Here is a 15,568-nt window from a genome sequence, read left to right as displayed (position 1 = left end):
ACACGAAGACAGGGAGAGCAGATACACACAGGCACAGATGACTCAGAGATGACTCCCTGAGACTATCACCGCAGAAGAGAGGAACTTACCTCCACTACACTGCCACTGCTACAACCACAAGACCTCTGAGGATCTTCCACTGACATCATCCCTTCGCCAGCTTCTCCGCCACTGCTCGGAGAAGAATGATCTCGCCATCATAGTTTGTCACAATATGTTTGTCACAATATGTCATAGTTTGTCACAATATGTAAATTTAACTAATAAATTATTATCAGTTCTCCCGCGGCGTCTTTTTGGCTGCTAAGTTACGCCCCTTATGTTTAGTAAACCTTAAACTACGTATGGAAAAGTTGAAATCATATAAATATAAATAAATAAACACATGCTAGATAAATTATATTTTTAGGTGAAAAAGTATTCCGAAATTACATATTTTAAAAAATATTTTCAGGATAGATTCGAGACCATTTTTATTACATTTCCTTTAAGGGATAACCCGAGAAATTCTGGTTAAGAATCAGGAACGTCTTTTCAGCTTTTAGAGGGTGGAGTTGTTGATTGCAAATATTTTGATGTCATCCATTCCAATCTTTTCCCGTCGTTAAAAGACAAAATAAAAATATCCTAAATATTAGTTAGTTTTTCAGTTTGTTCAGCCCTGTTCCGAGCAACCTTTTCAGCTCGCCGTCTTACGGTTGTCGACGGAGGATCGCGGGTCCAATTATGGAAAGTTATTGGTCGCTCACAGATCGTGTCAGTAGAGGTCCGCGCACAATTTAGCTCGCCGCCTCGAACAATGGACGCCGTTTACTCCGTCACCGAAAACTTCTCATACGATATCCGCATGCCGAATCGCAGCTCGTGTGAGTGGTGCCTAACAATCCGCCGTTAATTACGCTTTTCTACCGCAGCTTCGTCACAGAGTCGGCGGTTCCGCTTCCGCGCAAATATGGTCGGTAATAAAACGACCGAAATAGGATACGTCTGTCGAAGCGAATCCAATCGATTTTATAAATAATTTCGCACATACGCACGTCGTTAACTTTTCAATACGACACCGAGGGTCGACGTACCCATCCGGTCGTTTGTCTGAAGGATCCTGAACGTAGAAGGGCGAAGAATGATACCAAGTGTTAGTAGTTTACACTTTGAACGAATCAAGATGTACAATTCAATATTCCGACATTAACAACTGTAGACGAACAAACTAAAATATCGTCAGTACACTTGGATTATTTTTACATGTTTTTTATTACTAATTAATTATAATAATAATTATTTCAATACCGGTATTGACTGTTTTTCTAAAAAAAATTTAAAAAGAACCGTTTCATACATATAAATATATTTCAAATTTCCTATCTTTAGAAATATTAATATAATACTGAACGATTATTTATGTCTCAGTTGCAGTGGTTAGTGATAAATATTAGTAGTGAGTATAATAAATGCAAAACTATTATTATAAGTAGCTCCAAAAAATATCACATGAATATTATTTACAATTTATCTCTTTATATGCACCCTTTTTGTAGTGCGTCGACTGCACTTAATAGCAGACAAACCAAAGACATTCATTCGGTGACAAGAAACGACGATACATCACCGTAAAACATTTTTCATTAGCTAAACGCATGTTAAATAGTCTACACATGTTTGTCACCTCTCGCGTCAGCTATTATACGCACACATCTAAAAATACTAAAGCGTCAATCTATTAACTGAAAAATATTTTGACATCATAAAATCTATTGCGTTTTAATGAACATAGAGACAAACCATTGAATACGTTGAGAAACTCAATCATGATTGCATTTATATCTCAGATAAAAAACCTTTTAACGTTTATTAAAATATATTTATCATTTTCATATTTTCTCGTCTCACGTTTCAGCATGCTCAAATATGTATTATTAAAATAATATATGATATACATATATACTCATGTATTCTTATGTAAACTTACAACAGTTTTGCACATTTTTCTCATAAAAATAAAAAGCTGTGTTCGAATTCCATATTATAATTACTGAATTTTTAAAGAAATCGCAACAATCAGGATTTTTTCGTAGTATTGTATATCAGTTTGTTCCATAAAGATTTTTTTCTTTAAAGGTGAGGGTTAAAAGAGTTAAAAATTAAAACGTGTAATACTGTTACTAAATTAAATAGTCTCATTTTTCGGTACTATTCTGTTTCGAAAAATACTTAATGTGTTTTTGGAAACAATAAATTCTATTTTCAATTTTATAAAATATTTTTTTATACCTAAAAACTGTTTCAGGGATCTAAATAGATGATAGTCGTTTGAAGCAATGTCTGAAGAATACGGTGGGTGAGAAAGGAGTTCCCAAGAAAATCCATTGATTTTTTTTCAATCGTCTTCTTGGATATTGGTGTAAAATTATCCTTCTTTAATTTATAAGGGAATGTCTTTTTATGGCCTGAGTCGCTTTTAAACGAATTATCTGAGCACACTATGTATCTGTCGCAATTGTCTGCTTATAATCCAATAACTCACAATGAATTATACCCTTCATATTCCATTATCCCTTTGGGGTGTATTATCCTGTTCTCGAGGTTAGAATTTGGGGTTGATTGCCATTTAACCACTGCCTTTTACGTCGCGTGTTAAAATAGTGGACCCACTTCTCATCTTCAGTAACAATTCATCGAATCATTAATTATTGGCATTTTGAGATTCGCTGCGTGAGGTTTTCTTTAGACAATTTATGAGATACCCATATTCTGCAAATCAACACCTTTCTTATTTTTTTAAACGTCTGAACTGATGTAGACGACACGTTGAGCTTTTGTGCTAACTTCTGCATCGTTAATCTCGAACCTGTTTTTATGGCAATTTTAATATCCTCACGTACAACCCTTAAGGAGAAATTCAATGTCAAAATTCCCGAAACGATTTTTTTAGAACCACATTTGATACTTTCTAAATGAAATGCCATCCCTACCTATTGCATTACAGATGTTTATAACCACTGCAGCAGAGAGGAACTGACCTCTACTACACTGTCGCTGTCGTAACTACATGGCCTCTGAGGATCTTTCACTGACATCATCCCTCCGCCGGCTTCTCCACCACCGCTCGAAGAAAACGGTCTCGCCCATTATAGTAACTCGCAATATATGCATTCTTTCTTGCTATGTCTACTGTTAACAAACGCCAAAAGAATAGTGAAATTATTAGTTATAAAATCTGTTATGTTACAGTGAATGCGTATTTTTCGGTGAAAATGTATTCACTGTAACATAAATATTATATGTATGTCATCAAAATTCACCACTCATTAATGAATTGTATATAATTATAATTCGAGTATTTTTATAGTACAATGTATTGAGTTTGATTAGAGCATATCTTTTGACTTCTACTACACGTACTCTTTTGACTTGAAGTCCTTGGATTAATGATGAAGATCGTTTCAAATTAGAAACGAGAGATGAGGGAAGTTAAATAATTGAAAGGCAAGATAGGTGATTTTTCGTCCCTCCCTTTTTAGAAGCTCTCTCCAAAACGGGACATTCGTGTGACAATCTGTTATGGACGTCCCGTTTTACAAATGATCGCGTGTGTTCGTTTTGACAGCCGATGCTTCTGACAGATCCCGAGACGAAGATTCCGAATTCTCGACGCATGATTAATTCGGTTTTGAACGTTGCGACAGTTCAACGAGGAAAAAAACTATGACAAGTTTCACTTTTCCGTGGCCGAAAGCGACAATTATGAATGTGACGATAAAAGAAGAAAAAGGCGACGAGACCATTATCTCTTCCTTCTCTCGGAGTTTACGAGACACGAGGAACTCGACGGCGATTAAAACGAAACCGACGGCTCCACACGTGCTGGCCTCTCAAATATTTTTCAGATTGGAATATAAAACAGTTTCATTCATATGTATTACAATATTACATATGAAGGCCTTATTTGAAGAACAACCATTGTCACAAAAATATTTTTTTTAATTTATGTTTCATATTTCATTTTCAACTTTATGGTTACATATTTTATATTAATAGACTTCCACTGTACAAATATAAACATTACTTAAATAGCTTTCAATATTTTTTCAGGAATATTCTCATATACATGATTAACGTGAGAACTTTCTTTCACCTTGCTATTCCAATTAACTCTCCTTTACTTTTATTTAAAATGCGTTTTTTGGTTTATTAGTAATATTAACTGAAGAAATTTCCATTACAAAATGTAAGGTGTTAAAAAATCACAACCAAATCACTCAAATTACGAGCTGCAACTGATGTATTTTTCAAATTTAAAATGCAACTGGACAGATATTATTTGTACATGTTTCACAATTTTTCTTATTTTTATGAGTAATGTAATAAATTAGTATCAACTTAACAATTAAGAAAACGAAATTTTGTTAATGTAAAAGAAACATAAGCACGCACAGACTAGAAAATATCTGCTCTGTGTACGAAGGTAATGCGTTTGCTCTTCTGTTTTTGTGGCGTTTTTGTAACATAAGCTTTTCAATTCCTCTGTGTAAAAAAATTATCGCTAAGGGTCGACTAAAATTAAACATATTTTTAAATCCATTCTTGTGTCTGTGACCAACTCCCATTTAACAAAAATGAGGAATATAAAACTTTTTATACGAAATTATTTATATTAACACTAAACATAGGAAAAAATATGATTTATACATATTTTAACCTAAAGAAGACATATATAAATTATCATTCAAAGTTTTAAATTTATATATGCATGTAGGTATATTCAATACAATCTAAAGAACTACCAATGTTCAAGACATTTGTAATTCTTCATACAAAATATTTGGACATTGGTTGATTTTCCAAAAGTGGTAATATTTTTGCCTACTTTTTTTGTAAGAATGGTGATTTTACGAAAAAATCTGAAATGATGTCCCTGTAAAATAGGAAAGCGTTTATCAAAATTTAGATTAAGGTGGAGTAAAGGTACTACGGATGTTCCCACCCGATCCCTATGGTCGAGCCCACTTAGGCCCTTACCCACCGGCCCATTAGCGACCCGTAGCTGTACGCCAACAAATTGCTCCACCTCCGTTCTCGACCTTAGCCTTCGCGAATGACGACTGCGGCCGGGTTCCCGGTCACGATTAGAGTTGATGGTCTCCCCCCATCACTACCTATGTTGGGGATGGAACTTAAAGGAGAAATTAAATAATAAGCGTCAACAATTAAAAGAGCAATAATTATTTTGTAATCGTCGATGTTTGAGAGACACCGTCGAAAATAAAAAAGGGCTCGCCTCGGATGAAAAAAACGCGCGTAGATTGGGCAGGAAGATTAAGTGCAAAGCGACACATGTCAAAACACATGTTCAAAAGATTATAAAGACTGAAAGGAGCGATGAAAAAAAGCCGAATCGACTGTCGGTCGCTAAATTTAGCCGCGCGATATTTACGTACGCGCACAACAACGGAGCTAATTGAATCAAAACGCGCGTTTGATTGATCGGAAAGAATCCGCTAATTAAATTTTCGCTTTTAACGAGCGAAAAAAATAGTCGCTCGCTACATCGAATCGCACAGTGCTGCCAACGCATCGATCATAAAATTAATTCATTTATCCCTTTTATCCGATGTATCGGTATTCGTGTATTTGTTTCGCTAATCGGGCGGCCGATCGGAGAACGGTAGCAGTCGTCGAACGACGGCTAATAATTGGTCGACGTGGAATTCTTCAAATTATTTTCGATAGTAGTCTCACCGCCTGATTAATTGAAACGTTAAAAAAAACGTCAATTAAATCTTACCGAGAGGACGATGACGGACGCGGGCGCATACTCATTATTGACTCCGGTTAGGGTTGAAACAGTTTACTAAAAATCTCTTTTAACGTATACCATTTGCAAGTTTAATTTCAACTATATGATAAAAAATATTTGGCCGTAAATTGCAACTATGTCATAATTAAAGATACTATTATAACAGAATACCGTAAAGACAGAACGTATCACGAAATATTTTTTCGTTGTTTTCTCACATGAGAATTTTATCTATATAGCAAAAATTCTTAAAAATATTTTTTTTATTTCCTTTTGGCAACCCTGACTTTATTTGTTTTTTCCTTGGCCATAATACGCATAAAAAATTGCTCCATTCTGACTGAACAAAATCGCCTAATTACATTCAGACGAGTTTCGCTCCTCGATTATTATTTATTTAAAAATAAAAATAATCTCTACAAGACTCCACCCCTATCGAAATATCAATAATCGTAATTCTAGCGGTGGGTAATTGTGAGAAAAATGGCGTCTTCTCGGTTAATGTCGAATTAATGCGGTCGTCGTCGATGGCGATAGGTTTCGGAAGTTAGTAAAAAGCTTCGGAGACAACGCCAGCAGATAGGGCATTAACGGCTCCCTTTATAGGTGTCATCCGGCCCGGGGGCGATAACTCTCGCGGCCGACCTGCAAATGACTTCATTTATTTTTACAGCCGCCGCTGACAACTTTTAAAAAAGCGAGCGCCGTTACTAATATCGCTAAACGTTTTACGCGTGCCGCAGTAAAGCTTCCGCTACAATGACTACAGACCATTAAACGTCTAGTTTTAATGTAAGCGTATAGAAATATGTATGAATTTCATCGCGTTTCAAACTTGCAAACTAAGGGCGCAATTCAAAGTACAGCAAAAATTCAGGACTTATTGTACCATCTCCCAATAATAATCATCATTAGCAAGAAGCTAGTTCTGAAAGATCCAAAGCGATTGTCCTCCAATTAGATACTTCGATCATCACCATTCACAATGGTCCGTATTAACATACTAAATTGAAATTTACTAATTGTTACTACAATTTTTAGACAAGGTGCACTGATATTATATTATTCGAATATATATGTAGTAATGTAGATATATGCTCCCTGGCGTTTCAGTAAAATCATATCCGAATATATTTTCACCAGTAGATATATATTTTTACCAGTAAAAATATCATTTATCTGGCTAGTAAAATTATATGATTTCAACTTTTCTATATACTTTTACATACTTATCATAATTTACTTACATGCTTGTATAAATATTATAGTGAATATCTATTTTTCAGTAAAGATAAATTTTCACTAGTGAAGTCCAAATTCATTTTCACCAGTATATATATTTTTACTATCGAAAATATAATTTAAATGATTTGTGCTAGTGAAATTATATGCTGCTTTAAACTGTCGTTGAAACTCGAAAAATAATTCCATGAGCTAATTTTTTCTTGACAAATTTCTTTAAATCATAATATTATAAGGCTATTTAGAAAAATATACTGTCAATATTTTTTTTGTTATTTAGCTTTCTTTCAGAAAGTCCAAAAAGTGCCACGATGTTCTGAAAATGAACTAAAATTTATAAAATGCTGTGAAATATTTTGTAGAATATTTTTCTTGGAATGTTCTCACAACGCATATCACTAGATTCTCTAATTTATTTGCTCCTAATCTCGCATAAGAAGCTTTCTCAAGCTAGAACATCCTTTTTTCTTTACATTTATCAACTAATTTTAATATTTGGTGAATATGAGCTGTTCTTTGTATATTTACTGCTTTTTCGAAACATAAATTCATCTGTGAATTTAAAAATATATAACATTTATGAATATAAATGGGTAATCAATTATTTATTTCAGAAATATCTTATAAATATCTCACTCCCACCAAAACTGTTGGACAGGTTAGGTGCGAGTGAGCGTTGGTCAGAACATTGAGCACCCCATGAATAACTCTCAAAGAATCTGCAACGAAACTATTTAATTGTAGACATAACGACAGAGCGGCAGCGGAGAGCACGTTGTGTTGACATCTGACAATTTTGCAAACTGTTGTACTTATATTTTGCATTACAGCAATAACAACACTACGATAACACTATTGCCATCTAAAAAAATATTCTGACCATTTTTCAAAATATTTTTTACTATTTAATACAAGTTCTGACCAACCCAATTTAAATTCCAACCAATTAATATAAATTCTAGCATTCAATATTTATTCTGGCCACTTATATTCTGACCCGAAAAATACGAACCATAATTAATTTTGTAAATCATTCTACTACACAAAATAAAACATTTTACGATTGCTTAATGTTAAGCTTCGGGATAAATTATTTTTAACGCTCATATTTCTACATTCAAGAATCAGTAGGCAAAAAAATATACAGGCAGAATTCAGCCGATCGCTAAGAACAGTGCTGTAAATGTGCAGTAAGATAAATAAAACAGAAATAATTTCTAATAAATAAAATAAAACACAGAACAAAGCAATCACTGTAATGAATGAAGCAATTGTAACTATAATAATAGTTATATCAAAGAAGCTATAAGATAATAATCTCGATAACCGTATCTCGAAATCAATCCAATACCGGTATATATCCCTCAGGGCGAATGACCAATCACAGTGCAGTTATTATTTGCCGAACTGTACAATGGCTTAAAAATAAGTAGCTTGTAATTCTGTGACATAGAAATAATGTTCACTAAACATATAGCTTACTAGTCAGCATATTTTGGAAGAAATTAATACAGTAATAATTAAAATTTATAGTTTTCACCTTTTCAGTTTTTGAATACATTAAATCACGTCACATTCTGATGTCTGATTATGGGTTGCTGTTCTCGTCTTGACGGTGAGCTGTATCTAGTCCCAGAACTGTTTCTGGGCCGTCTCTTAGCAGGAGCGTCGTCTCGTCGTCGAACTGAACTTTCTTTTGTCTGATCACTCAATCGTCTCCCTGTCTCTCTCCAGTCAGACCTTTTGTACGGTTGATTCGGGACATCTCCTCGAATCACAACAATACAGAGATCAGTTGACCAATTGTCCACGCCTTAAAAGTGAAATTGGCAAAATGAACACATTACGAAGGTCGATAATGCAAAGGGGTAATAACAATGTTTTTCTGTCGCTGGATAACGTATTGTTTGTGCAATCCATAATACATAAAGTATGGACTCCCTGGTCATTATGCGGGTAATGATGACGTGTTAAATGAGTATGCTTTGACATATTGTCTATGTATTCCTTCATGTCCAATAGAATTGTTTTTTCTCTTGACATTTGTCTGTTCAGTCTATCATGTTAATATCGTTAACTTCTCGCAGATTAGCACTTTGTTTGAATTATACAATTGTCAAATTACATTCCATTATCCTTTTTTTTACATTTCCAAGTGTCGTTAGGCATTTGTCTACGCATGTGAATGAAGACCTTGCACAAAAATAAATAAAAAAGTGATAATACAAAATTTGTATATTTCATAAAGAAATAGCATAATAGACATTCTATGTAAATAAATTTATATTTACAATGTATTTTATAAACACATTTTTTCAGTCAATATGGACAACCTTTGCTTTGCATTAATAATAAATTAATTTTATATCAATCATAAATAAAGTTTGTCGAACAAATCTTTTCAACTAGTGCATATAAACAAGAATTATCTGGGAATGTAAATTGTAAAAAATAAAAAATGTATATTGCTGTTCGGTATTTAGCTTCTTAAATACAAGTGAGAAACATAAATACATATAAAACTTCAGAAAATCTATAAAACCGAATTTATAAAAGGAGCACATTCAAATTTAAACATGATTTCTTTGACAGTAAAAATGTTAATACAATGGAATTTAACACAGCTTCAAAACTAAATTGTTGATTAAAAAACATAAGCATGTCCCAGAAAATTCTTGTTCAAAAGCATAAAATAAACATTTCTAAATAATCGTGATAATAATTTTAAAATTTCAAAAGCATAATGATATAAAATGCAGTTTTTGAAGTACATTATTTGTTAATAAATAACACCATTAGTAAACCTAATCAACAGCTGTCATTTTAGATTAACATTCCAATTTCAAAACGATATTGTTATATTGTATATACAAAAAAAAAAGATCCTAAATAAAAATATTTTTAGTTATACTGATCTTCCGGTAACACGTTCAACTCTAAAAGTTTATTATCTCGGACTATTTTCATCTTCATTCCATTACTAACGTCCTTTTCTAATAATTTATATACATCATTAGCACTATTTATGGGAGTGTCATTGATATGAGTTATAATATCGCCTGGATATACTCCAGATCTGAAAATCACAAAAAAAATTGAAATAGTAATCAGTTCATATTTTAAAAGCAAACAATTACCCGTGAGCCGGAGAACCCATAATGACTTTCCAGACTAGAACTCCGTGTGTAACACTAGACGCCATCTATAGATTTGAATAAATGTTTATTTTGTATTTGAATAATGGAATAGAATTTTGAACAATATATTTACTTTATGACTTTTTTGGCGAAGGATTTTAAATATGTCCGGTGTGAGCGATAACATTGTGATACCCAAATACTTTTTAGAGATTGAAGGTGATTTTTCAGTTCCTGAAATGGAATTTATAAATTAATACATTATTATTGATACGGTGATTACCAGTGGCGGTGTTTGAGTAGCGAATTGGTGGAAAGCACATAGTAATAACCCTTTTTTCACACAAATATTGGATGTGAACATGTCAGATTTAATGAACACATACAATACGATGGTTGAAATACAGAGTGGGGGAATTTGCCCCCTCCTGCACAATGCATGTCATTTAACATAATAATATAAATTTTAATGAAATTGAAATATTAAAAAAAAATACCACTGACAGGCCAACTTTTGCTTCCTACCCTCCCCCTGAAAAAGCTGAAATAACACCCCTGATACTAAACCAGAAATTCTCGGGTTATTCCTCAAATAAAATTTAAGAAAAAACAGTCTGGAATCTATCCCCAAAAATATTTATTAAAATATGTAATTTAGGTGAAATCATATTGAAATACATTTTCACGGGTAGATATATATTTTTACCAATGGAAATAGGTATCATATATCTGACATGTTCAATGTATAAATGTTACAGTGAATGTTTATTTTCACTAGTTAAGTACACATATATTTTCACCAGTAGATACATATTTCTACTAGCGAAAATATAATTCAACAGATAGGTGCTAGTGAAATTATATGCTGCTTTAAAATGTCTATGAAACTCAATTTGACAGTTGCAAACGTCTATTTGCTGTTCAAACCCAAACCTAACCTAGGGATTCCAATCCCGGGATCCTGAACGATTTTCAATACCCGATGAGTCCCGGGATTATAAAACATAATCCCGAATTTTTCGGATTGATTGATTTATCAAGAACAATCGAATTATTATTGACAAAATCATTATATTTCGTGTACAAACTTGCACGAGTTGCACGTGTCATCTGTGAATATTTGAGGCTGTGAGTCTGAACGTGCTTTTTCAGCAGCAGGCTGCTTAGGAACCAAAATCAGATCAAGGCTAAATGATGAAACGCTTGATGCTTTGATGTTACTTCGTGAGTTTTATTCAAAATAATGTTTTCCATTAATTGGGTCTATGAATGTACATATGTACATACATTGTCAAAAGTTCATTTTTTATCTTCTCAAATAAATATATAAGACCTTCCCTTTTTTATTTTTATTATATTATTGTCTATTTTAAGCCCAAGACTAAAATTATACGTACTTTATACATTGTACGTTATAAAAAACAGATTTAAAAATATATTGTGTTATTCATTTTAAATTATTTTTATCGATAAAATAACATGAAAATTATCCCGGTACTGGTCCTGGGATCCCGGGATCGACTAATTGCAATACCGAAATCCCGGGATCAATATTTTGGCCCGGGATTGGAATCCCTACTACACCAATTAACCAAACCCAACTTGACCTAATGAGAGTTCTAAAACTAATTATAACGCTAGATAATCGAGCGTTTCCACTGTGATGGTAACGGCACAATTTTATAGCTTTCGATGTAGATTCTAAGCAAGGACGCCATTTTGAGGCATTTGCCTCTCACCCCTCTTTAATTTGGGCAGAAAAATGCATGTCATTTAAAGAAATACTATGAATCTTAACCCTGCGGTCGTGTTTAAAAAATTTCCATACAACATCCATGCACAGCGCTGTTTTCAATGAATTAAGAAATGAGATTTTATACATAAACTTATCCTGTTACTGTTACACCCACCGCCACTGATACGCATGTAAATATATGAAGTGCAATATACCGGATAAGAATTGTTTGGCATAATCAATGGGAATGGCGAAGGATATGCCCGATGTGACTTTCATGCTGTTTATTCCTATCGCTTCGCCGTCTAAGTTAATTAAGGGTCCTCCTGAATTTCCAAAAGTGATAGCAGCGTCAGTTTGAATGTATAGCATATCTCTACCTGAGAAGGAACAACGGTAACATAAGATTAGTTCTCAATATTCTTAAGAATCATTTTTCTATTCAATATAATCACCGCTCATTCCTAATTCGTCCGATCCTCTATCCACCGAACTGATTACGCCGGCAGTCACGGTATTATTTAATGCTAAGGGGCTTCCGAGGGCGACTACCTAAAAATTGGAAACAACTATAAAGCATAAATAACTATGTCATATAAATTGTTATAACTGCAACGGATATAATCATAAAGCTAGTGAATGTAAAAACAAAATAAAATGTATAAAATGTTGTACAAATAAAAAGTTCAATTAAAATTTAAATGTTGAACATAATTCGATCACTTGCTGTCAATCTAATTTCAAATGTGAATTAGCTGTCGGTAAAAGATGGGATGAATGTAAATTAGATTAGTGTAGATATTTATGTTGAAAAAAACTAATAATATAAATAAATCATCTGAAATTAGTAGCATTGAAGTTTGTGTAAATGTGAGACCTTCTTGTATTGGAGGTAACATTGGAGATGAATCATACGAAACATAATATTTCATATAAAGAGCATCATATGATAACAGAAAAAATAATTAATACATACTATTATATTATACATTGAGAGTATTTCAATTATTTAGTAAATATATAAAATAAATGTACCCATTCGCCAGGTCTCAAATCGGAAGAACGACCCAACGGCATAATGGGCAATCCTTTGACGGGAATCCTGACCGTAGCCAGATCGGATTTCATGTCCACGTGCTCGACCCTGCCGATGTAGGTTCTGCCGTCCTGCAATACATATTATCGTCTGCATGTCAATATCACTGTAAGATTGTGCAACAATTCTCAACAAAGCTAACCTGCAAGCGCACTTGGATGGCCGCCTTTGGGGCGTTCACCACGACGTGGGCGTTGGTCAATACTAACCCGTCTTCTCCGACGATGAATCCCGATCCGTTAGACATCGTCATGGCTTCGCCGGAGTACAGGTCCACTCGTCTCTTGTCTTTGATTTCGATGTAGACGACCGCGGGGGCCGCCAGCGCCACGGCGTCGGCTACGAAGTTGAACCTGCTTCTATTTCCCTTGCTTCCCTTGTCGGAGCCCCCGAAGGGCGTAGCCGCCAGCACGAACGGAGCCAAAGACTGTCGCTGAGAATCGCCGCAATACGACAGAGCTCCGACGCCGGTGACTCCAGCGGCCACGGCCCCGACGCCTAAGCGCCTCCATCGACCCCACGAAGTCCTCGCAAGTCGCAAAAGCAGACGAGAATGCATTTCTCGAAGAGGACAGCCTGCCGCCACTATTTGGAACGATTTTTTCTTAATAACCCAACACACCAATTATTGACCATATCGATAAAACTTAGCAATATATTAAAAATATATATATACATTTTAATCAACTTAATTATACGTGCATAATCATATAAAATAAACAATTAATTTAAATCTAAGTTAACAAATATTATAAACTAATAAGTGGGGTAATATCGAACAGCTAATAATAAATTATAAAAACATATTTTTATTAGTCGTTTTATTTACTAAAAGAAGCTGACTTAATATTTTAATTAATAAATTAACGCGATTTCTTAAAGTTTTGAATTAAATTCGTGTAAGCATTCGTATTCGAGAATCGCCGTAGACGACAAAACTCCAACAGCGGAACCACAACTTTTCAAGTCCATTGTTTGCTTCTTTTCCACACAATTGCTTGATGACAGGAAATGTAATTGAGCGAGTACATAAAATTTTCATATGTTAACACTCGATCCGCGTAATGTATGCGTTCGCGAACACCATCTTACAGGCTCAATAAACACAAGTACACGTGTTTTGGATTCAGGAACGTCATTTAAAGGGGACAGTTAGAGTATTGGGTCATTTAATGAAATACTTTAAATTCTATTGAAATTAAATTCTATTGAAAACGACCACTAATTGGCTATTATTTGCTTCCCCCCCCCTCCCTGTAAAAAGCTGAAATGCCGTCATATTTTCCAAACCAGAATTTCTCAAATTATCCCTCAAAGAAAATCTAAAAAAAACAATAATAAATCTATCTATATGATATTTCAGTGAAATCATATCGGAATACATTTTCGCCGGTAGAAATATATTTTTACCAGTGAATATATAATTTATCTGGCATATCCTCGAAAAATTATATTATTTTAACTTTTTCATTTTTAGTAATATATACATTTGCATACTTATTATTTACATTTTCACCAGAAGATACACATTTCTTTTACTTAAAATATAATTTAACTGATAGGCGCTAATATGCTGCTTTAAAATGTCTATGAAACTCAATTTGATAATTGCGAAACGGCTAACCTAAACGAATTAACCAAACCCAAATTGCTCCAATGAAGATTCTAAAACTAATTACGGTTTTAGAACTTTTATTGGATCAAATGCAAAATACACACCAAGCCAACTCAACTCTCAGGGGAAAATAAGCGGAAGAAGTATAGATAGTCGTCGCATCTCGCATATTGCGCCATGGTATGTTTGCACTTCGTTATTACACTATGTTTAAAAACACTATAGCTATCCTTACCGATATTACTACGAACTGCTATACGAGTGTTGATCAAAGTATATTTAAACCGAATTTTGATCAACAGTAAATTGACCAAACGTGGCCACAGGATACTAAACTAAACGCGACCACAGGATTAAGATTTATAGTATTTCATTCAATGACATGCATTTTTCTGCCTTAACAGATGCCTTGAAAGCTTTCACAGGCAAACTAAAAAAATGTAAGAAGAAGGTAGGGATAGAAAATGTTGCAATGTTTGAGAAACTGGAGTGTTTCCAGAATTTGCAGGAAATTAAATTTTGCAGCAATGGAAGAATTGTAAATGAGTTTAGTAATTATTTGCCTGATCTTAGTGATGAAGAATTGAACTTGGTTCCTAATCCATTTAAATTGTTAATCAATGTTTCTGATGATTGTCAACATGTATTTCTGAAGTTAAAAATTGACACGGGAGCAAAATATGAGAAATCAATAAAAGTGCCAGAAATAGTTACTCATATATATCCATTTTTGTGGATATATCTATGGGAGTCGGGCTTTTCAACTTTGCTACAAATAAAAACGAAGAAACTAAGAAGTAAATTGGAGGCTGAAAATAAACTATTATACATTGTGCCCTTTCAAACATTTCTCTACCTGTACAAGTACTGTCAAAGCAAAAATATGTTTCCCATTAATTGAAATCTTCTTCAGATAAAATAAACTAAATTACCCTGAAATTGTATT

At 33.7% G+C, this 15,568-nt stretch overlaps 1 protein-coding gene and 1 long non-coding RNA gene across 2 annotated transcripts; one reads left to right on the top strand and one right to left on the bottom strand.

Moving 5' to 3' along the window:
- The first annotated feature begins 759 nt into the window (after positions 1 to 759).
- On the top strand, positions 760 to 4,075 carry LOC148227856 (uncharacterized). The gene is made up of 2 exons (XR_015812008.1): positions 760 to 866; positions 2,987 to 4,075. It is a non-coding gene; the product is annotated as an uncharacterized LOC148227856 (long non-coding RNA).
- A 5,181-nt stretch (positions 4,076 to 9,256) lies between these two features.
- HtrA2 (HTRA2-related serine protease) lies at positions 9,257 to 13,622 on the bottom strand. Its single transcript, XM_088202393.1, has 7 exons — positions 13,150 to 13,622; positions 12,947 to 13,078; positions 12,367 to 12,463; positions 12,127 to 12,291; positions 10,310 to 10,410; positions 10,177 to 10,241; positions 9,257 to 10,115 (listed from the first exon to the last, which is right to left on the bottom strand). Exons 1-7 carry the CDS (start codon positions 13,564 to 13,566, stop codon positions 9,941 to 9,943), a joined length of 1,152 nt encoding a protein of 383 aa, XP_088058519.1. The 5' UTR covers positions 13,567 to 13,622; the 3' UTR covers positions 9,257 to 9,940.
- Positions 13,623 to 15,568: the final 1,946 nt, after the last annotated feature.

Source organism: Plectrocnemia conspersa, unplaced genomic scaffold (assembly GCF_051122295.1).
Source record: "Plectrocnemia conspersa isolate PC_06_02 unplaced genomic scaffold, ASM5112229v1 ptg000013l, whole genome shotgun sequence".
NCBI lineage: Eukaryota > Metazoa > Arthropoda > Insecta > Trichoptera > Polycentropodidae > Plectrocnemia > Plectrocnemia conspersa.
The sequence above is the reverse complement of the archived record's forward strand: the minus strand, read 5'-3'. Positions and strand labels throughout refer to the sequence as shown.